A 22,157-nucleotide genomic window follows, 5' to 3' on the forward strand; every position below is an offset into this window, starting at 1 on the left:
TTATTACATAAGTAAAAAACCTGCAATGTATGAACAGGAAGAGACAAAATATGACAGAGAAATACCCCCAAGACAGCCTTCAGAACCAGATATGGGATGGAAAGCTCCCACTTACTTGGGACAAGAACTTCATGGGAGAACAGGATCCACTCCATGAAACAGATACCAACTCCCTTACTCCCAGCTGCAATCAAGTTAGATCATAACCAGAAATTCTATTAATTACTATGACAAAGGGACCAGGATAAGTAGAAATGTCTGTTTGAAAATGAGTTAAGCCACAGAATTTGAGTGCCGTGACTTGAACACCACTAGAAAAACCATTCTTCAGTTAGAATTTATTTATAAAGTCACTACAGAAAGTGCTGACAAACCAGGCAAATCTGTTAGCAGCTACAAGTATTATGCTCTGTGTTCCCTCCATCCCTATCCCTTTAGCCAGTACAAATATTTGCCATCTTTCTATCAATCTAAAGCAGTTTTCAGAACACAAGCTTTGTCTTGTGTCTAATGAAGACATTTGAATCAACTCAATAACATAATCAACTAATTCCTTAAAAAGGAACAAGTTACATCATTAATGGAAGAATCCAGGGCCCTACCAGAATACCCCAACTACTCCACAGCACAAAAAATCAGGATTTGGATGGGAGGTTTTTTGTTTGGTTGGGTTTGGTTTTTTTTAAGTATGAGAATTCTAAAAGACAAAAAGAAAATACAAAACAGTATTCTGTATTTCACATTTTTATTAGCTTCTTCTGGCAGGCATTACACTTGGGAATAATATTGCACCAGGCATTAAAAATATGAATTCTACCACAGGGACATTTTGCATTTAGAATCCAATATAAATATTTGTAATCATATTTCCATGGCTACAGATAATATTTGGTTGCTTGATTTATATGCATAGAAAGAAACAGTTGTCATAACTGTAAGAAACTGTACTTATCAAGTACTTTTAAAGGGTGGGATTTGTTTTCCTAGAATATTACAATACTGTTTATTGATTTAGAAACTAAATTAGTCTACACAATAGCAGCTTCTCCCCAAACTGCATTTTAAAATCTTTTTTGTTTCTTGCTCCCAGTGTCATAGCATTAGATGGATTAGAAACCATTTAAACAAGAGGTAATTTTAGCACTTTGAGTCAAGTCAGAGAATTGTGTTAATGACACAAAATACCCTATTGTACTGATTCTTCGGACTCCCTCTTTCAAACAAAAAGGTGTCTTGACTGAACAGGCACATGCACGTTTTTTTTTCTGAACTGGACAAAAGAACAGAGCTGCTAGAGAATGAAACTCCTCCAGTCCTCACTGATAAACAATAAATAGTCGTATAAAAAAAGCCCATATTGTTGCTTTAGTCAAAATCCAGACTCTCTTGGGTTCACTGTCCAATGAAGTTGCTAATCACTGAAGTGGCTCCTGTGGAGTCAGAATCAGTCATCTGTTTTCCGTGCCAGTCTGCAGAAAGTCCAGTTGTGCTCCACTGTGTTCTCATTGGCACGCTCGCTCATGTGGTGCACGCGGGTGTTCCTGATGGTGAAGCCCTGCTTGGTGATGTACTCCATGAGATGCACGCGCAGCGACACTTCCTGGTGGTAATCGCACGGCCCGAAGGTGAAGGACACCTGGCAGTCCCTGGTGTCCATCATGTGCTTGTTCCACTTGGTGAAGTGGTTTGAAATGCCTTCCAGCAGCGCGTGGACCTTGGTGGTGATGGTGAGCTGCGTGATGATCACAGCCACCGGGTTGGAGTACTTGGAAAGCTTGCGGGTGCTGGACAGCTCCACCACCTCCTCAAAGGTATCCACAGGATACAGCGGCTTGGGGTCATTGAGACACTGGATCAAGGGCTCAATCTGATAGAAGTCTGCTTCCTTCCGGAGCAGGTCAAACTCCTTGAAGTCCAGTGGCAAAGTGAGCTCTGAGGTCCTTAAAAAGTTAAGAACATAACGGAAAAGTGGTCCATCTCTGTCAATAAAGTAATTGCCCTGAGAGTCCCTGGCAGTGGGGAAGTCTCCCCTGAACATGGCCCCGAGCATTGAGTCAGGATATCTCGTTAGAGTTGTGAGGGAGGTCGTGTACATGTGTCCACCCACATTTAGCGTGACTGGATCAGTCATCTAGAAAGAGAGAAATTGCAGAGTTTATCAAGCCCCAACAAGAAGATTCGATCACCTTGCTGACACACAGAGCAAACACTGCTGGAAAACTGGGGGAATCACACTTCTCCTGTTCAGTGCCTCTAAGGGCTGCTCAAACCTGAACAAATCCAAGGCACCTAGCAACAAGGCACAACTGGCAACTTGACAGGATGATACTTAGCATGCAGAATGCACATTTCCACAATGCTTTAGAAATCTTAACAACTGAGCTACTGTCGCAGGATCAAGTTTAGCATTCGGGCAGCAAGTTTTTTCCTATTCTACAGATGGGGAAATGAGAACAGAGAAATTTCCTGAAGAACAAGTTAGTCAGAATGAGGCCCAGCAATGTTCCTTACTTTCACAAGCTGTCTCTCATTCTAGAACAAAACCAAAACCAAAAAAAAAAAGAAAGAAAAAAATCAGCCAAACAAACATTAAGCCTCTTTTTATCCCTCAAAAGAGGAAGACAATGCAGGTTTAAACATAGGACCAAGAGCTCACTATCAAAATAATCCACACTTTGGCTCAGAGGCTTCATTAAAACAGGCAAGGAGAAAAAGAACTTTCAGCTTTCAACTCCAACAAGAAATATTTATTAACAAATTAGCGTGCTGCAGAGAAGTGGAGAGCAGAGCACAAACCAGTCTGCATCAGATTCCAGACAGCACATGCGGAAGCAAGAGAGAAAGGAACATAAATCCCATCTGGCCATCAACTCTAACAACCAGGACTGCAGCCAGCCAGAGAAAAGAGACATATGCATGGCAGCAGAATGAGAAGGGGAGGAAAATAAGATGTGCTTGTCTAGTTTGAGACAAGGTTTACAAGGAAAAATACTTCTCTCGATAAATAAAATTACAGACGTCCTTAAAATAATAAGCAAAAAGCATAAACTATTTTCAGCTTTTGTGTTAGGAAAATGGTAACAGTGAGCCCAAGGCATCAGTTCAGTCCTGGCTGATTGTGCCCAGCAAATGTGAACCTGGGCACTCCCCACAAAGTGCACAGGAGCTGTTCAGCACTCCAGGGAAGGTGTGCAAGCTGTTGTACAGCTGTTCTAACAGGCATAGTTTCCCTTCTCTCATGACTGAAGCTCTGGATCTATGAAGGCAGATCTGGAAGGACTCTGGCTGCAAGAGCCTGGAAGCCCAGTTGTGGTGCACAGTGCACACCTGCACTCACCATATATCCCCAGTCTCCATTATCCATCTGTTCACGTGCTTGAGCTGTGGGATTCCAAGTTTAACAGGAGGCTGCTGAAAGGATACACAATTCCTCTGCTCTTATCTCCCTGCAGGAAAAAGCACACACAAACACAGAACAAAACATGGCAGACCATCAGTACCTACAAGAACACCAAGGGGAATGCTTTCCAATCAAAGGCAGGCTCTCTGCCAGGAAAGCATTCAGCTACAAAGTCACATTAGCAGGAGAATCTGCAAACCCTCTTTTCCCTCCTTCTCCCATCACATTACCCACAGGACTGCCTCTGGAGCACACACAGCCACTCCACCAGTTGCCTGAACATCCCAGGTTTCTTGAATAACAAGCAATGTGCCTCTGAGGGCAATACATGTTCACAAGCAACCTTTCACCTGGGAAACTGTGAGTACTTTGAAAGACAGATGTCATTTTCCCAATTTAAAAAGTTTATTTAGCCACCTCTGAGGTCACACATGTGATCTGTTAATATTAGTCAACATTCCCATGCTCCACTTTCAAACTGCTCAGAAAAATAAATCAAGCATGAAAGTCAATGAACACTAAGAATAAAAAAACCCTCACTGCAGAATTAATAATTCAGTAGTGGAGAACTGCAACTGATAGCAAGAACATTAATCTACAGACAAAGAGTATGAAAGGACTTCCCAGACACCTACTCTCAAAAGCAATCTCTGTAGGGACAAGCCAGAGGACATCTAACATGCTGTCAACACACTCCAACAAAAGCAATTTGAGAAGAGATTCATGCTGTGACTTCCCAGAAGATGCTGAACTGTTGACTTGCATAACAAGGAGACTGTCCACAGGAGCACAAGGCAAATCCCCAGCCAGGCTGTGCAGCTCAAGAAGGGGGAAGTGAATGACCTCAGAGTGCAGTGTTGATGTGCCAAAGGTGGCCTGTCAACCTTGTCAAGTGATGGAAGGACAGGGAAGCCAGTCATCAGCCAGCCTTTATCCCTGCCCAGAGCTGCCTCTCTGCTAGAACTGCTGAAAATTTAGGTCAGCCTGTTTTAAGTAGGGTAGAGCTTCTCAGCTTTGTTTATTTTTACATCTTAAAAAGACCACACAGTTCCCAAGACTTCTGGTCCCATCCTCTTTACTAACAAACTTCAACACGCAGCCACCCAGCTAAAGGCAGCACAAAGATTTAGCCAAGCCAGAGCCCCACACTGCAGAACTGCTCAATGTTCACAGTTAATTCCCAATCAAAAAAGATACCTTGCCCTTCTCATGCCTAGGAAATGAGGTGGGTTTCATTCACCACAGAACAAGGCAGCACATCCCACCTCTCTGTGCCCTGCTGCCCTGCCCAAGTCCACAGCCTGGGCAAAACAGTGCCCAGCAGGTCCTGGGGACCCAGCAGCACAAGCACAGCCCCAGCTGCATCTCGGGTGGATTAAAGAGTAAAAAAACAAAATCAGTATATGAAAATAGTGAGGTCAGAACAACAGAAGACTAAGGAATACTAAGATACAGAACAAGTCATACCAGGATCCTATTTTTACAAATTAGAGACAGAGTATGCCTCAAGAGAGGACATTAAAGCACATCCCCCAGCAGCAGATAAACCTGGAACACCAGCTCTTTTGCCAACCTCTGTAATTATTTTTTTAAACTGCTCACAAATCAAGAACTCAATTCTTTCAGGGTTTTGCTGTTTGGTTTTTTGTTTCATTTTGTTTCGGTTTTTTTTGGGGGGTTGGCGTTGGATTTTTGTTTGTTTCTTTGTTTGGGGGGGGTTGTTTGGTTTGGTTTTGGGGTTGTGTTTTTTTTTTTTGAATTTTCACTCCAGTACAGTTTGTAAACTTTGAGCAATAGACCAGACCTTTTAAATTCTAGCACTTGAAGGTGTTATTCTGCTCAAGTACAAGATGAGGAAAACATGCAGAGGCATTAAAACCATATGAGACTGGTACAGATTTCTGACACTCACTCAAAAGTGAAATGATGCAGCCAGCCAGAAACCTCTCCAGTAATCATGACAGAAGATATCTGCAGTCTTAATAAAATTAACTCAAATTAGACATCCAGAATATTTCGAAGGCAGAGATGTCCATCAGTTATTTTAACTAGGGAATATGATGCTATTTTGGTCAGCATGTAAGTCCAGTACAGATGAATCAAGACTTCATCAGGGAAAGAAAGAGATGACACTGCAAGCCAGTGCAAAGGCATGATTTAATCTTTGATCACAGCACTGCTGTGCAATACCAGAGTGAAAAATTTACAAGAGCAATTATCTGGAACAAACCTAACCCTAAACATAGAAGGGGCATGGAGAAATCTCTGTGACCTTTGTGTAAGGACCCAGGAACCACAAGGCACACACAGAGCTCCCTGGCAAACCAGTGCTGGAGTGAGATGTGCCACACAAAAGGAGATACCAGGAGCCCATCCTAAAAAGCCTGAGAGTGATCCCAACCCTTCACTACCTCCCTTGTCAGCCTGGGAGCTCTGAATTTACAGACAACTTCACAGGTGAGAGTTGTTTGGGTACAGCCTGAGCTAAGGACTCACCAACCACACCACAGCAAGGCTGAGGATGGACACCCTTCATGACATGTGCCCTCTCAATGATGCTTTAAATCCTCCTGAACGGGACACAGTGATCACCAGGGGGTGGGCAGACACTCCATCCACCCCCAGCACAGGCAGCCTCAAGCCAGCTCTGTCCTTGTGTCACACACCAATGGACTGCACGCAGGGACAAGCTTGCCAACACAGCCACTCCTGTCCAGACAGCAAATTACAGATGACACACAGCCATATCCCAAGGCAGCCTGCATTTGATAACCACAAAAGAATATTTAAAGTGAAATTCAGTCAGACAAATTGCTGACACAGTTCAGCCAAACGGGATGTCCCTCTCTGCTGGGAGCAGAAGTGCAGGGATGGTGTCAGACCACAGTCCTGCTGTGGTGACACTGCTGCGCCTGCAGGGAGGGGACACGCAGCAGGGACACGGTCACTGGGGCTGCTGCCACAGCCCAGCACAGCCACAGCTGGAATGGCACAGTGAGAAGCAAGAAAAGCACTCAGGTCATCACTTTACACTCGACACACCAAACTGGATACCTGCATTTATAAAATGCTCGCTCTTATTTCATTTGTTATGACTCAGAGGATTACAGGGCTGTTTATCAGCAGCACTGCTGCAACAGGTAGTGCCACTAACTCCAGCAGGGCTTCTCCCAGAACACAGCTGCAAACCAGTTTGCAAGCTGAAATTCAAAGAAAGCATTTAAGAGTCAGATGAACGTCTGCACCTGTGAAAACACACACACACAGACAGACACACAGACACACACTCAGGCCAGGGATGCCAGCAGCCCTGCCAGGCATTCATCCACACTGCTGGCACTACAGGCTCCCACCACTCCTGCAGAGAGCCCTGCAATGGTGCAACATGCAGTTACTCAAAGGAGGAGCAGAAATACACCAAGCTGTTGTAAGTCAAGAGGCACAGACCACCTGATTTGCTCTGAATGTTCCTCACCTAGTTTTTCAAATAAGAATTAAGGGATTTACTTGTGGCAATAGTCTTTCATGGGCAGTTTGGTATCAATATTACAGCACAGGCTGTTTAACATCAAGAGTTACCTTTGATTCCTATGTCAATAGAGAGATGGAAGGAATTCTAGCAGTGGCAACTTAAAAATGAAAAAGAGCAAGGTATGACTCTGACATACACTTGGCATTTCAGCTACTCACCCTCTTTGTGAGCTCCCTGTCTCTCACACTTAGATCTCACAAGATGAGAAGGAACTCCATCCACCAGCACAGTTATGCTGTACAGGGACAACCTCTCTCTTCCCCAGCCAGTCAGAAAATTTGAAAGGCAAGTTCTTACTGTAAATTACTGGTGACTCACCTGAACTGACAAAAACTGAGCAGCACCAGTGCTGACTGTTCTCCACCAAACTACAGTGAGCTGATGGTCTGCAGAGCACCCCTGAGTCCCAGCTCTGTGCCACCCTAACCAGGGGAGTGAGGAGGAGGAGGAACGTTCTCAAAACAACCAGTTACCAAATCTTCTGGCAATTCAGCAGATCAGCTTCACTAAAGAAAGCACCTACTGCCTTCTACACATGTTAAGTTTATCATGACTAATGCAGTTTATTAGAAGTTAACTTAGCTTTTGCTTTTCTTGGGTTGTTTTATACTAATACTCAGTCTTTACCTCAGGCAGGACGGAAAAACGCTCACACTAGCCACTCAACATTTTCACTCCTTTATGTTTAATTGCTTCACTATAAATTCCAAGCTCCTAAAGTTTCCATCCCTTCCCCAAGCAGCTCTATGACATCCTGTTTTAAGCCTGATTCCAAACCTGTATTTCAATTGCTTCTTGTTGGAAGAGCCCACATCCCAGTACAACTTTGGTCCTCCTATAAGAGACTCAAAGGAGGACTCTCACAGCCAGCCTGGTCCTGCTGAAGCAACCAAGGGCACTCAGCTTCCAGGACCTGTGATAATAATTGGGGTTTATCCATGTACTTTGCTTCTGTGATATTAGCCAGTGCTTTTCCATTGAGGAAATTGAACATGTCTCTGAACAGTTCTGGCGGCGGGCAGGTGTCAGACACACGGAGCATCCCTGCACACAGCTGGGGCTTGGCACACACACGGACCAAGGAGTGACAGCCACACGGGACAGAAATCCCCCCGGAAAGCACAGAGTGGGGTCCAGGGCTGCAGCAGGAGCCGGGAAGTGCCCGTTTCCATCCCAGAAGAGCCAACGAGACGGTGGTAGAAGAACTCTCCCCCGGATCACCGTGATTCAGCAAAGATGCTGGGATTAACCCTTGTGCTCTCTCACCGCAAGCCCACGAGCCCACGGCCTGACCCCAGCCCAGAACCGAGCCCCAGGTCTGCTCCTCTCCCGCTGGGGAAGCGGGAACCGCTCCCCTCCCGGTACCGAGCAAAGCCCCGGTCCGGAGCCTCCCTGCCAGGGCTCAGCGCCGGCACCCACCGGGCATCCCCCGCGCCCGACCGGGAACGGGACCCGTAACACCCCAGGTCCCATCCCCACGCCAACTCGGGGCCTCTGCTCCCGGTGCCCGGCCGGGCACGGCCCCGGGAGCCCGGCCGGGCACCGGCACCTGCCCCGTTCCCGCTCCCGCCGTGACGCGCTGCCCTCCGCGGCCGCGGCCCCCGCCCCGCACCGCCCCCCGAGCCGGGGCAGCCCCGGGCCCGGCCCCGCGCCCCCCGCCCGCCCCGGCACTCACGGGCGCAGCTCTCGGCGCTGAGGCGGAGCCCGGCGGCAGCAGCGGCGGCGGGGACCGTGCCCGAGCCCGGAGCGGAGCCGCCGGCGCGGGCGGGGACGGCGCGGGGGAGTGTCCCGGCGGGCCCCGCCCCGGCGGTCGGTGACGGGGCGGGGCGGACGGGCGCGGCCGGGACGCGCGTCCCCGCCGCCCAGGGGCCTCCCGGCGGTTCCGGCCCGTCCCCGCGGGCGCGTCCCCGCGGGGCTGCGCGCGCCCGGCCGGGGCCGCGGGCGGGGCGTTCGGGCGCGCGTCACGCGCGGCCCCGCGGGGGTCCCCGCACGGCCCCGGTGCCGGAAGTGGCGCAAGAAGGCCGCGCGCTCCTCGCCGCCGCCCGCGTGCCGCGGAACCTCTCGCGAGAGCCGCGGGGAGGCGGGGCCGGGCGGCCCAGGGCGAGAGGACACGGGCAAGATGGCGGCGGCTGCGGCGGCCCTGCGGCACCTGGCGCTGGGCGCCCGCCTCGCCCCGCACGGCAGCGGCGCCCGGGCCCCGCTCCGGCGGCTCCAGCAGCGCAGGGGCCTCCGCCTGTCCGCGCCCGCCGCCATACAGGTAGCGGGGAGGGCTGCCCCCTCAGGGAAGGGTCCGGCCCCGGGCGGGCGGGCGTTGAGGTGACTGCGCCGCCGGGCTGAGGTGACTGAGGAGCCGGTCCCCGCTCAGCCCTCCCGCCGCTGTCTCGCAGGTGACGGTGCGGGACGCGCTGAACCAGGCGCTGGATGAGGAGCTGGAGCGGGACGAGCGCGTCTTCCTGCTGGGCGAGGAGGTGGCACAGTACGATGGCGCCTACAAGGTATGCGGGAGACGCTGGCGGCCCGGGAAGGGGCTTCAGGCGGGCCCTGACTCCTTGCTCCTACCCTGCAGATCTCCAGGGGTCTCTGGAAGAAGTACGGGGACAAAAGGGTGATCGACACCCCGATATCTGAGGTGAGGCTGCTTTCTCTCCTACCCTGGTGATCCCTCCATCAGCTGCTCCCTGGTCCTTATCCCTTCGTTTCCTTCTCTTTCAGATGGGCTTCGCAGGAATCGCTGTCGGTGCTGCTATGGTTTGTACATTTGCATCCCTCTACTTCTGGTTTTAAAAATTGAACCGTTTTTATGTCAAAACCCATATTTCAATACACTTAATAGGCAGGGTTGAGACCGGTGTGCGAATTCATGACGTTCAACTTCTCGATGCAAGCGATCGATCAGGTGATCAACTCTGCTGCCAAGACCTGTTACATGTCTGCCGGCTCCATCGCCGTGCCCGTCGTGTTCCGCGGCCCCAACGGCGCCTCGGCGGGCGTGGCCGCGCAGCACTCGCAGTGCTTCGCCGCCTGGTACGGCCACTGCCCCGGCCTCAAAGTCGTCAGCCCCTGGAGCTCCGAGGATGCCAAAGGGCTGCTGAAAGCGTCCATCCGGGATGACAATCCAGGTGGGCACGAGCAGCTCGTAGCAGTACCTCCCACTGGAGGAATGGCTGGTTTTACCCACAAAACAAAGATTGGTTAAACCCTGGAGCACTCAAGGTTGGCTTACTGCAGTTTTAGGGTATATAAAAAGACACAGAGGGATTTGTGCTTTTATCTTTTGCTCTGAGGAGAGGCTGGCACAGCCCAGGGCTGGGTGAAGGGATGTTGGCTGTGTCTGGTTTGGAGAGCACTCTGAGCATGCAGAAAGGCTTCTGTAAAAGAGCTGAAATAATCCTGAACCTTTTCACTATGTGATGGGAAATATTACCTGATTTTTCCTTACTAGCTGCCACATAACAGTCCCTGCCATGCTAACAGCAGACTGATTTTGTGCTGATGCCAGGTGCACAGTTTTAGTGCTAGCTTGGTATCAGCCAAGAAACCTGAGAGTATTTACAAATCTGTCATAAAGGGGTTAAAAAGGGTGAAGATGAGTTAGGAGAATTATTATATTACGTTACATTCCTGCATTTATAGTGCCTATGTAACTCAATTTTACAGATCATGAAATTCAAATTATAAATTCAGAATGTCCTTATTCAAGAGCAGGGCAACCTTTGACTTTATTTTTTCACAAACAGTAATTAAAAATATGAGACCTTTCTAAAACTAGTGATTGTACAGTCATGTACCAAAAGTAAAATGGCTCACCTCATTGCTGAGTAGTTGTAGAAGTTTTTTAAATAATTCATCATTGAAGTAAAAACTTAGATTTACTTTTTTTTTTAATTCCTTCTGCAAACAGTCCTCGCTCCCTTGTTGCCTGGGTGGGTTTGCTGTCTTGAGCTGCAGGACTGTTAATGGTCAGTGCAGGCCTGTGCCTGCAGCTGTGCACACTAACCCAAGTATGTTTCCTTCTAGTTGTGGTGCTGGAAAATGAATTACTCTATGGTGTTCCCTTTGAAATGTCTGAACAGGCACAGTCAAAGGAGTTTGTTGTTCCCATTGGGAAAGCTAAAATAGAAAAGCAAGGTAAGCTGAGAATGCATTTGTTTCCTTATTAATTGACATCCTTTGAGACTTTTCTTAACCACTCATCTATTCAGGGTACAGAGAAGTATTTCAAATGTTAAGTATTCAAATGTTCTTCTATCCACTGTTGTGGTTTCATATTCTGTTGCCCTTACAAGGAAATATTACCTGATTGTCCATATCTCAGCTTAAACCATACCCTTCTAAAGGATTCCATAAAGGATTTGTTGTGTAGTACAGATTGGGTAGGTGATGGCTGAAACAGCTTTTTCCTCACCTAAGTATGTGATTTTGGTCAAAAATGCAAAAAGAGATCACTGTAGTGTTTCTGCCCACTTTTTCATAATTTACCTCTGAATTATATGAATATTTGAATAGGATAATCTGAAAACTCTATTAAATACTTCTTCAGTTCCCTGGATTCAAGGGCAAAATTTGTGTCTTAACATGGTCCTTCCTCTCTTGATACTATGTCTGGGCTCAGTATTTCAAATAAATCTAAGAACCTAAAATTTACAAGTGAATCCTAATGCTACCTTGCAAGGAGCCTGAAGTCTGGAAAAAAGCTTTAAATCTCAAGAGGTTTTTTCTTACTCTTGTTTTTGTTCTAGGAACTCATGTTACATTAGTGGCACACTCAAGACCTGTTGGCCATTGTTTGGAAGCAGCTGCTGTACTTTCTAAAGAAGGTGTAGAGTGTGAGGTGAGTGAGGTTTGGGTTACTTTTCTCTTTCTCTAAAGTAGGGGGAAAAGTAGCATCTACTTGTTCAAGTTCTGCAAAACTTCACTGTATTACCTACAACAGTCTTAATACTTGCAAGTGCCCTAACAGCATGTGCTGTTCATGTTTCTGAGTCAGAAATTAATTATTAAGTCTTGTCTTTGGAGTCAGAACAGCTGGAAGTGCTGAGGGGCCCTGTACCTGTACCCAAGCAGTGGTGGGTGACAGGCTCAGGGCACAGGCTCAGGGCACAGCTCTCAGGCTCAGGGCACACACTCAGGGCACAGCTCTCAGGCTCAGGGCACACACTCAGGGCACAGGCTCAGGGCACACAGGGCACACACTTAGGGCACAGTTCTCAGGCTCAGGGCACACACTCAGGGCACAGCTCACAGCTCTCAGGGCACAGCTCTCAGGCTCAGGGCACTGCCAGGCTCACCCTCTCCCTTTCCCCAGGTGATAAACCTGCGAACCATTCGGCCGCTGGACATAGAGACGGTGGAAGCCAGTGTGGTCAAGACAAACCATCTGGTCACTGTAGAAGGAGGTTGGCCCCAGTTTGGAGTTGGAGCTGAAATCTGTGCCAGGATCATGGAAGGTACTGAGTTTCACAGCACACTGATCTCATTCCCTACTCTAAATCCTGATTGTTCTTGATGAAGCCAGGCAAAAGCAGAGTTAGAGTTACATCAGAGGAGTGGAGCTGTCGTACTCTGGAGATTTTCACAGGGTGGGTGACCAAACCCCAGAGTGCATGAACACAAACCAGGCAGAACACTGCTTTCTGGAATATTAGAGCTACAGGAACAAAATTGTTTATAAATAGAGTAAGATTCAGAAATTGAATCAAGCTAAAAGCATAGTACTTGGCAACCTGACACTGTCTTCTGTTTCAGGGCCTGCCTTTAACTACCTGGATGCTCCGGCTGTGCGTGTCACCGGTGCTGATGTCCCCATGCCTTATGCAAAAATCTTAGAGGATAACAGCATGCCTCAAGTGAAGGATATAGTATTTGCAGTGAAAAAAACTTTGAATATATAAGTTGTAAATAGATGTTTTAAAATCCTGCTCTACAAGGCATTCTTGGTGTTGGGCATGTTGTATGCATAATTTCTGTTGTATAAGCCCCATGATCTTTTGTACAGTGGGGAAAGTATAGTGACCTCCCAAAATATTTATATGGGGTTACCCCCCCAAGCCACACTTTCTGTCTGCAACCATGTGGTAATGCTTCTTTGTTCAACAGTACAGCTGGGTCAGTGCTGCTGTTTGTGGAGAAACCCGGTTGTAAACTCAGCATGAGGGGAAATCCTCAGCTTTTGCTTGGCTTGTAAGTGCCAGAGGAGCTGTGTTGAAGCTGCTGCAGCAGTGAGTGAGGGCAGAGGGCAGGAGCAGGCCTTGAATGCTGCACAGCTGCAGGAGCCTGTGGTTGCAGGGCTCATTGGAGAGCAATGATCAGGCTGATCACTGGAGCCCAGCCCTCAGTGCAGCAGAGGCTGTGGCAGCCCAGGGCTGGGTTAGGAGATGCTGGCTGTGTCTGCTTTGAAGAGCACTCTGCACTTGCAGAAAGGCTTCTGTACAAGAGCTCAAATAAAGATCCTGAACCTTTCCACGATGTGATGGGAAACAATACCTGATTTTTCTTTACTACCTGCCACATAACAGTGATTAAAAAAAATGCCCAGATGCTTTGCTTTTACTATTCAAGTTTTTTGTGGTTTCTTTTTTTTTTAAACTCCTCACCTGGGCTGACAGCAGCACACTCTTCCTGTAGCTCTTGCAATGCAAAATGAGTTTATTCAGCTGCACTGAGCCCAAGCAGCAGGTCTGTGGAGTGTGTACAAAGAGCTGAGACACATTCAGAGCAGCCTTTGGAGATCCCAGGGAGCTCTGCCAGGCCTCCCTCAGCAGCTCCTGGTACAGAGGGAAAGCTGCCTGGAGGGGCCTGTGCAGCAGGGGCTGCTCTGCCCCTCGGGTAAATGGGGGCAGAGGATCTTCTGTAAGGCAGAAGAGTTGGGTCCTGTTTCTGCAGAGCCAGGAACACTCCCCAGGATATTTCCTTTAGCAGGATGCTGCTCAGTTCTTGGGAGGTCTGGCTTGGAGGTTGAATCCCACTGGAACATACCCACCACATGCTGCTGAAGGAATTCCATTAACATTTTAATAAAAATGAATATCACAGGTTACATGAAACTTTGTACAGACATTCTCTGCATAGTAACAAACACTGATGTACTTGAATTTAAAAAAATGGATTATCTATAATCCTTTAAAGTGCAATTTGTTTAAGGTTTTAAATCAAAAAGGATCTTGCAATAAAGTTTAAATGATAGAATTAACTTGAAGTAACTTTTCATTTAATTAAATCAGCATTAACATCCCAGTGCCCTATAACCTCACACTTCAACTGCTTCCTCATTTAAAAACACTTTCTCCTAGAGTTGCAGGTAGGATGTCCATTTAAACAAGCTTCATGAGACAGCATTTTAACTCCACCAGCAAAACATGGTGGGAATAAGATTTAATTCTCCAGTTCCCTCACCTGTGCAGTATGTTTCAAGGGTTGGATTATGTAAAACAAATTGTTGACTCCATGCAGCAAGAATTAAGATGAGTTACAAGTGCGTGAAAAGAGTTGAAAAACTGAGCAGACTAAAACTACATTCCTGTAATTTGAAAAATGGGGTGGAATGGAGCTAGGAACAATGCATTAATTTACCATCATCATGGTCATTCCTATTTCAGATTTCTTGTTCAGCTACAGAGGAGTTGCTGTTCCCCTGAAGCTGTAGCTGGAGAACCCAGTTCCTGCAGCCAAGTAAAGACCGGAGTGCTCATCCCAGCGGGGCACAGCAGCCCGGGCAGGCAGTGCTGGAACCGGGCAGAGGGGAGCTGCAGTGCTGGGTGCTGCTCAGGAGGGGACAGGGAATTGAATCCTGCCGTGACCCGCGGCCTCAGCTGATCCTGGGGGCGCTGTGGTCGCACGTCTGTGTTTTCTTCAGGGTTCCTTTCTGGAAGTTCTGGATGGAGCTGAGCAGGGCTCCTCGGCTGGCGCTGACCTCGGGCCGGGCCGGGGGCGCCTCCGCGCTCCCCTCTGAGCCCGGGGGCGGAGCTGCTGGCGGCGGGGGCGGCGGCGGCGGGGCTGGCGGGATGGACGGTGCTCCTGAGACATTCGGGAGAGAAGGTGGAGTTTGGTTATGCCAGGCAGGTCCTGCCCCAGGGGCTGCGTGGCTGGACTTGCTCAGTCCTGCACTAGTCCCGTCATCCCTCGAATGCCAGTGAGTGTGAAGAACAGAACAGATGGAAAATGCCAAAGTGATCCAATCCCTCTATCTGCAGGTGAGATGTCATGGCATCTGAGATACCTCTGAAATGAAGCCTGAAGGGCCTCAGGACTCAGATGCAAAACGTGACTCAGGTGTGATCTTGCACCAAGGAAAACAGGGATCACTGAATGGGACTTCCCAGGTACAGCTTCTCCTGCTTGTCCCTAGTGAGGCTGTTCATGTTCTGTGGGACATGAACAGCAACAAGAACTGGAAGCAAATTTTAATTCCTGTTCTTACTTACATAGCTCACTTTACAATCCTATGAATGAAGAACCACATCCCTGTAGTATCTGTGATGACCATTTCACCTGGCCTGATTATACTTAATTTTTAGAGTACTAACTGCAGATAGAGTTTTCTGGAAGCGTTTTACACTTCCAAAGTTCTGTTTGACTTTCTCCAAATATGTTGTAACACATGGTTGTTTTGACAGACTGAATGAATCACAACACTGTCACACACACCTCCAGCCTGCCTCTCCTGTTCCCACCTTTGTACTCTGTCCCTGCCACATCCACTTTCTGCTTCTCATCCAACCTCAGCCTGCACATTCTGCCTCCCTGGGGAGCCAGAGCCCACAGTGGAACATGCAGCTGCTCCAGCAGTGGGGGCCTGCAGGGAGCTGCTCCTGGCACTTCAGAGCCAGGCAAGTGGATTCCCTCATTCACCCCAGGCATTCTCCCAACACCCTGATCTTGTGCAGCCCTGCTGCTACACCACTGCTACACCAGTCAAATAACAATGGGCCATCCTGTCTCATGTTCTGGAAGGAGTAGGGACATAAAGATTAATATCCTGGTACTGCTCAGCAGCGAATTTGAACTCTAATCTAGATCATGAGTTATGCCATAGGAAGACTGAAGAGACAAATGGCACCTAGTAACACTTGCTTCCAGTAGCTCTGACCTACAAAGAGGAATATACTGGTAAATGGCAAGAGCTGTGATACTGGGCGAGGAAAACAACATGAAGGCAACCAAGAGACTGTTCTTCCTCAAGTGAACTGCTTGGTAGAAGTGAGCAAATATCAAGTAGGTGAGCAAATATCAAGTAATTATGTAACATTATGCCACTCAGACTCAAAAGGGATTTGATGAAGGATAAAGCTCAACTACAGAAAAAAAAGCAGACAAAAGTTCTCTGTGCTCTATTTGTCTGTCAATTCCTCATCAACAATTGTTTTTAGGCTAACAAGTAAAAACAGAACTGCTGTTATTAAAACAAGCAGTTATACTAGATGAAAGACATAATTCAAAACTCCTTCATTTTCTATTGGTACCAGTCTTTGAAGAAAGACTTTTCCCATATGAGAGCAAGCTCAAAATGCAGAGTATTCACATAAAGCATCCAGTTTTGGCAGTGTACATTAATGTGTGCTGTGACTGTAGCACTTCCAGCTCTGCAGGAGAAATTCTCATTGGCACAAAAGCCTTCTGTAAAAACAAAGCATTGAAGTACACATTGAGCTCATCTTCACTCTCTTCCCTTCCAGAGGAAATACTCAAGTCCTAATAGAAACACCAGAGATCAACTGAAACAATTTAACCTGCCTGTTGTATGTAAATCAACTGCTTTCTGAGGTAACCAAAACTTCACAGGATGACAGCACAAGCTGAAATAAATTACATACTGGGGCCTTCTAACTTATACAAATCTGCTTTTTACACTTGCCAAAGATGTGCATCAATTTACTGTTAGAAATACTGACTAAACATTCCCAGCATTAGAGTCCTGTTTCTCTTGTGGATGGATGCCAGGAAAGAAAAACTTGTCACTTGTCCAAAGGAAGAATAAGACCCAAGAGCAGTTCAAGAACTCATTTAGTGGTTGAAGTGGTCAGAGCAGGACTGGTGCACCAACCTAACTCCAAACAGATCATGCAAACTGCTGTGAAAGCAGCACCAAGAGCAGCTCATCACAAAAGAAATGCATCAAAGAGATGCAAGAACTGCAGAGAACAAAGACAAGATTTTTGTCTGGAATTGCAAGGTGAGGCTGAAAGAGACTATGCAAGGAGTTGTACAAGATGCAATAGGGAATGACCACAAAAGCAGTGGCCAGGGAATACAAATACAGTGGTAATGTGGTGAAAGAAGGCACACGTTCAACACACAGAGGGCAAAAAAGACACAAAATGCTTGGATCACTAAGTATTAGTAGGCCAATATTCCACATGCTATCTTCAAATTTTGGTCTGGTTATTTTACAAGAGTAGAAAAGTCAGGGACGTAGGGGCAGAGATCACGTTTCTTCCTGGAAATCTGTTAAATTCCTCAGGAGTCACTATTATTGAAATTGAGCTGTAGTTGAACTCTTGGGAGACTGCTAACAGAGAATTGCACCTCACACTTGAGCTCTGCTGTGAGACATAAATACACTCAGGGTTCAGAATGACATCTGGCTAGCTATGACCCTTACATATTGAACCTGTTAATTAAGAAATCTTCAAAAATCTTCAAATCCATTCACTTCAGTCAGGTAACCAACACCAAGCTGCCCTTCCCTTCTTGACATGAATGGTGCAAAAGAAATCTGAGTTCATACACATGCATTCATACACATTTACATCTACAGAGGAAATTGTTCTGCCCTACAGTGAAATCTTTTCCTGTATTTACTAGAAAAAACATTTGAAACAAGTGCTTAGCTATCACCAGGCCTTGCCACTACATACATTGAAGGATGTTGCCTGCAAACACACATTTTATTCATTCATGCAGTTGTAAGAATAAAACACTCAAACAAGAACTTACCAAGGGTTTTTACAGGGACATTTTTGTTAAAAGAGTGTGTTAAAAGGAATAGGAAGTAAATCAGATGCTGTAAACTTGATGCCTGAATTGAAACAAAAACTTAATTATGAATTTAAAGTGACAGCAATTGTGAAAACAGCATTAAAAACTTGGCTGAGAATGGGATGTGAACAAAGAAAATAATTTTAGTGATAGTTTTTAAAGATGCTGTATTTCATTAAAATAATCTGTAAGAACGTTCAGATTTTTTTTCTTCTATTCCCTCCCAATACTAAGCAACTTCAAGATTTGCATCCAACTTTCCCATTCAGAAACAGAGCATCTTTAAAGAGATAAATCAGCATTAGCTTACTTTTCCGAAAATTCACGTTCAAAATGATGCATGCTCTATTGAAGACAGCAGAGAAAGAGAGAGGACACAAGTTAATCATCCAGTTCTCATGTCAAAGTAGGAAAAACAGACACTGTTAGCTGAAAAGTTAGTACAGAAGTCAATACATTCTTACTCACTGACAAATATGAGGACAGCAGATTGACTATTTCATATTACATTTACAATACTTCACTCAATTCTGAAAAATGAACAACAATTTTCCATGCTCTAAGCATTATTATACCTGATAACAAATACAACATCCATGCTTTCAATTGCACATGCCATAATTCAAGCTCCACAGGATTAAAGTGCATTTAGAGAGATTTAGAAAGAAATCTGCAGGAAGATTGGCCACAGAAGACGAAATCCATTCAGTTCAAGAAACACTTCCTGCTGTATCAACACCTGTATTCACACTTGTGGTCAGAGACACCCAGGAAAAGCATTTCCTAAAGCATTCCACCTGTTTTACAGGAAGGTGAGGGGCAGGAAAGATGCACCATAAGGGTGCCAATGAAACACACGTCATACTGAAGGATTCAGAACAACTGGCACAGAAAAAGATTGTTAAGTACAATTCTTTCACTATTCCTGCAGGTAAGTCCAGAGAAGCAAAAGTGACACCCTCTAAATTTGTCTCTGTTGAAAGAGATCTTGCTGTATCTTATGGGCTTATTTGATTTAGAAAATATTCAGTGAAATTTTAAATAACCCATACCACACTGTTCTGCAGCCCTTCTGATCCTAGCCACTGCTCACAGCCACAAAGAAAATGAACAGACTTTCACAGCAGGAGCAAAGAATTGGGGGGGGAAAAAAAGAACCATACCAGGAGAATGTCAGAAACACAGGATGTTACATTAGAGTCACTTGCATGATCTAACAATGTATTGCAAATGTTCTTCAGCCAAGAACCTGCAGCACCACCAGCCCAGAACATTCTCACCAGTGAGAACAGCCCATGAGAGCCAACATCTCCAGAGGCACCTTTCCCCTCACGCTCTCAGCCCTGCAGCTGCCATCACACAGCAGAAGCCAAACATGGTTTTATTCCTGGTTTCCATCCACTCTCCCAAGCTCTCTGCTGCAAGCCAAGCCTCTCAATGCCTTTGTGCAGAGACAAAGAACCTCTCAACACATGAGAAACCCTTGCAGGAGGTTCCTTCCCCAGGGTTCCTTCCCCAGGGCAGGCCAGCCTGGAGCCCTTCCCCTTTGGTCAGTGTCTCTCTCTTCACACACCACACTATGCATGAACAGTTACAGGCCAGGATGGGAGCAAAGCTTCTCTTGAGGGCACTTTTCCTCACCAGCCTTAGTTTTGTCATGGTATTGTACAGCAGGATGCTTTGAGAGGCCCCAGTTCCAACACAGCCATTCCAAACCAGACAGACAGACAGACTGAAAGCCTCAATGCCTTTTTGAGAATCATCTCATCACACTGACACCCACAAGCAGTTTTGGTACAGAGGTAAATATCCTTAGTAATACAAGGAAATCAGAAGAGAGAAATGCAAGCTGCAGATGCATCACTTGTCACAAACAAAATCCTACCATGGGACCAGTGTGTCTCTCCTCATGGCAGTAAAAGCAGTCTTGCCTAGAACAGCTAAAACTACAACACTGCTGGTGAAAAAAAAATCTAGTTTTCTCTCAGAATTAATATCTGAAATTTCCATGAATTCTACTCACAAAAGCATTCCTGAAAATGTGACACTTGGCTTTACACCTCATAAACAGCACCCAGCCATCAGCTCACTAAAGCAAGCCCCAGTGTGAGGACAAGCAGGGCCACCAGCACCTTGTCACACAGGGGTGACCCCCACAAGTCACCAGGAGCACACTGGCACAAGATGACCAACAAACACACTGTGACAATATGCTCTGAACTGAGACAAGTTTTGAGCACAAACCTGTGCTATTTTGACCCATATCTGCACATAAACCTGCATCCCATGCTTAAAACTTGAGAAAGCTTTCAACCAAGTTCCAGCAAGTCTGAGTCAGAACATAACTAAACAGTAGTTTTATAGGGGAAAAATGCTTTCTAAACATCTGTCCATTTTGGAGCCACATTTCAGCTACTGCCTTATGGAAGCCCTGGCAGAACTGGCAACAAATTCTCCAGACCACAGTCAGTGCAATAGCAGTGTTACTGTGCAACACAGTAACAGTCGTTATCTTGCTTAAGCTAACTGGGAAGTTAGTTCCTACAATACACACTTCCCATGCCCGCAACTTGAAGGAGAAATTACTAATTTGAATTTCAGCATGACTGATTTGAATTACATCACACAGACTGCAGTGTCCTTTGAAAGACTATCCACAGCAAAGACAAATTTGATTGCATTGCTTTGGTTAATGAGTTGTGCTGTGGAGAAAGTTCCTGGGACTAGAAATCCTATGGCAGGAGTCACCATAAAAAATGGTGACTTCCCCTCTGGAAATGCATTCTGTTAACATCTTTTGTGATTAATATTGGCCAGTGCTCCTCTTCCAGTCATTCAGACTGAAGCATATCCACTACTGCTCAATATTCAGATTTGTAATTAAACTTTCAGAGCATTTCTATTGCCCACTCAAGCAGATTCCCACTTCCCACCCCTGTCTTAAACATTAGCAAAACTCTCTGCCCAGAAAGTGCAAACTGAAAAACAGAACTGTCCAAAAATAATAAAGATACTATTTTTATCCCAAATCAGTCTTGTTTCTAGATTTGTTTCTACAAACTCTACTGGGTTATCAATGGAATGTAGCAGAACTGAGGAGATTTATGAAGCTTAAGTCACTGAATTTGTCACACCTAAAATTCCTGAAAATAAATCACAGCAGTACAGGAACAAAAAGAACAAAGAAACATGGGATGAACAAAGCAGTATTTCAGAGTCAGCAGACCATTAACACCAGAACAACTGCATGCTGCACCATGAGGCCCAGAAAATGCCTGGAAATTTGCAATGTGGGTAGGCCTGGAGTAACACAGACTTCAAAGCAAGCAGGTCCACTCTGGGTAAATCATATCATGTGTATCTCAGAAAGGTTATAGTTACAAAAAGGTTCTCTGTGACCCTCAAAAGAGAGCACAAGCCCACACTCAGGCTGCCACAAGGTAACTGACATCTCCGTGTTCCATCCTTGAAAACCATCATCTGATCATCCTTGGGAATAACACCACCACTGAGGGCAGAGGGGAGTAAAAAACAACATAAAAAAGATAAAAACTGTAATGATTGTTGAACATACCTGCTGTGGAGGGCGGAGTGGGGGATGATGGAGATGTTAAAGGAGAACTGGCCCCAGAGCCTGCTGAATAAAACAACAGTCAGGTAACTACAGCTGTGGCATGGCAGCTCAACACAGACAAGGCAGAGTGCTGGGAGCAGGCCAAGTTTATTGACTGAAAATCCAGTCCTGCTTCCACACCTTGGGAAATGCACCCACCCATAGCAACAGTGGCTCTACAGTGCAGAGTATGAGAGAAGCCCCAAAGGCATAGGAAATGCACTCAGCATTTCTCAGTGGGAAACATTTCTGCTGCTTAGGCTGTTGGATACAGCACACAAATTCTGTTCACCTTAAGAGCTGTGCCAATGCATGGGTGGCACCCCATCACCCTAAGAGAGGATTTTCAGTCAGTGCTGTACTCCACAACAAGCTGCTTTTGGACACATTTTAGCCAAGCAAATCAACTCTGGTAATCTGTTTGTTCCATAGTACCAACCACACCTTTTAACTAAATGAAAATTTGTCAAAGGCTCTGTTGTTTTGAAATTTGGCACTGAAGCAGCAATTTAGCACATAATTTTCTCATTCATCTTAACACCTTACTATGTAACACAGATCACCAGAGAGTGTCCCTGAAGACTGCATTATTTGATGGCCCAGGTAATGGATGTTGTTGTTATTCAGCTCAAATATCA

At 46.2% G+C, this 22,157-nt stretch overlaps 3 protein-coding genes across 10 annotated transcripts in view; 1 reads left to right on the forward strand and 2 right to left on the reverse strand.

The window, feature by feature from the left end:
- Positions 1-728: 728 nt before the first annotated feature.
- On the reverse strand, positions 729-10,842 carry KCTD6 (potassium channel tetramerization domain containing 6). Of its 3 annotated transcripts, XM_059479918.1 has the most exons (4): positions 8,608-8,627; positions 6,455-6,600; positions 3,338-3,446; positions 729-2,131 (listed from the first exon to the last, which is right to left on the reverse strand). In XM_059479918.1, the coding sequence occupies exons 3-4, from the start codon at positions 3,362-3,364 to the stop codon at positions 1,445-1,447; spliced, it is 714 nt and encodes a 237-aa protein (XP_059335901.1). In that variant the 5' UTR covers positions 3,365-3,446; positions 6,455-6,600; positions 8,608-8,627; the 3' UTR covers positions 729-1,444. The 3 variants fall into 3 exon arrangements, with proteins under 3 accessions (XP_059335901.1, XP_059335902.1, XP_059335900.1); XM_059479919.1 differs by lacking the exons at positions 6,455-6,600; positions 8,608-8,627 and adding an exon at positions 10,740-10,842; XM_059479917.1 differs by lacking the exon at positions 6,455-6,600 and having other exon boundaries at positions 8,608-8,770.
- On the forward strand, positions 9,043-14,121 carry PDHB (pyruvate dehydrogenase E1 subunit beta). Its single transcript, XM_059479916.1, has 9 exons — positions 9,043-9,189; positions 9,320-9,427; positions 9,499-9,561; positions 9,645-9,680; positions 9,766-10,051; positions 10,950-11,060; positions 11,672-11,763; positions 12,238-12,379; positions 12,678-14,121. Exons 1-9 carry the CDS (start codon positions 9,052-9,054, stop codon positions 12,821-12,823), a joined length of 1,122 nt encoding a protein of 373 aa, XP_059335899.1. The 5' UTR covers positions 9,043-9,051; the 3' UTR covers positions 12,824-14,121.
- PXK (PX domain containing serine/threonine kinase like) overlaps positions 13,930-22,157 on the reverse strand; it is a 33,038-nt gene continuing 24,810 nt past the window's right edge. For 2 of the 6 annotated variants that reach the window (XM_059479911.1, XM_059479915.1), the window contains exons 17-18: positions 21,481-21,543; positions 13,930-14,945 (exon numbers count right to left, since the gene is read on the reverse strand). In XM_059479911.1, coding sequence (XP_059335894.1) covers positions 14,737-14,945; positions 21,481-21,543 — 272 coding nt within the window. In that variant the 3' untranslated portion in view covers positions 13,930-14,736. Of the gene's footprint in view, positions 14,946-17,864; positions 17,947-18,216; positions 18,252-21,480; positions 21,544-22,157 lie in introns of all 6 variants that reach the window. The other 4 variants (XR_009419223.1, XM_059479914.1, XM_059479913.1 and 1 more) reach the window with 4 other exon arrangements.

Source organism: Ammospiza nelsoni, chromosome 11, assembly GCF_027579445.1.
Source record: "Ammospiza nelsoni isolate bAmmNel1 chromosome 11, bAmmNel1.pri, whole genome shotgun sequence".
NCBI classification, from domain to species: Eukaryota; Metazoa; Chordata; class Aves; order Passeriformes; family Passerellidae; genus Ammospiza; species Ammospiza nelsoni.

Bases quoted from the DNA above. Each gene is read 5' to 3' on its own strand.
- PDHB (XM_059479916.1), top strand. From the start codon at position 9,052: ATGGCGGCGGCTGCGGCGGCCCTGCGGCACCTGGCGCTGGGCGCCCGC. The intron at 9,190-9,319 runs GTAGCGGGGAGG...GCTGTCTCGCAG, and splicing joins CCGCGCCCGCCGCCATACAG to GTGACGGTGCGGGACGCGCT. The intron at 10,052-10,949 runs GTGGGCACGAGC...GTTTCCTTCTAG, and splicing joins CATCCGGGATGACAATCCAG to TTGTGGTGCTGGAAAATGAA.
- KCTD6 (XM_059479919.1), bottom strand. From the start codon at position 3,364: ATGGATAATGGAGACTGGGGATATATG. The intron at 2,132-3,337 runs GTGAGTGCAGGT...CTCTCTTTCTAG, and splicing joins ATGGAGACTGGGGATATATG to ATGACTGATCCAGTCACGCT.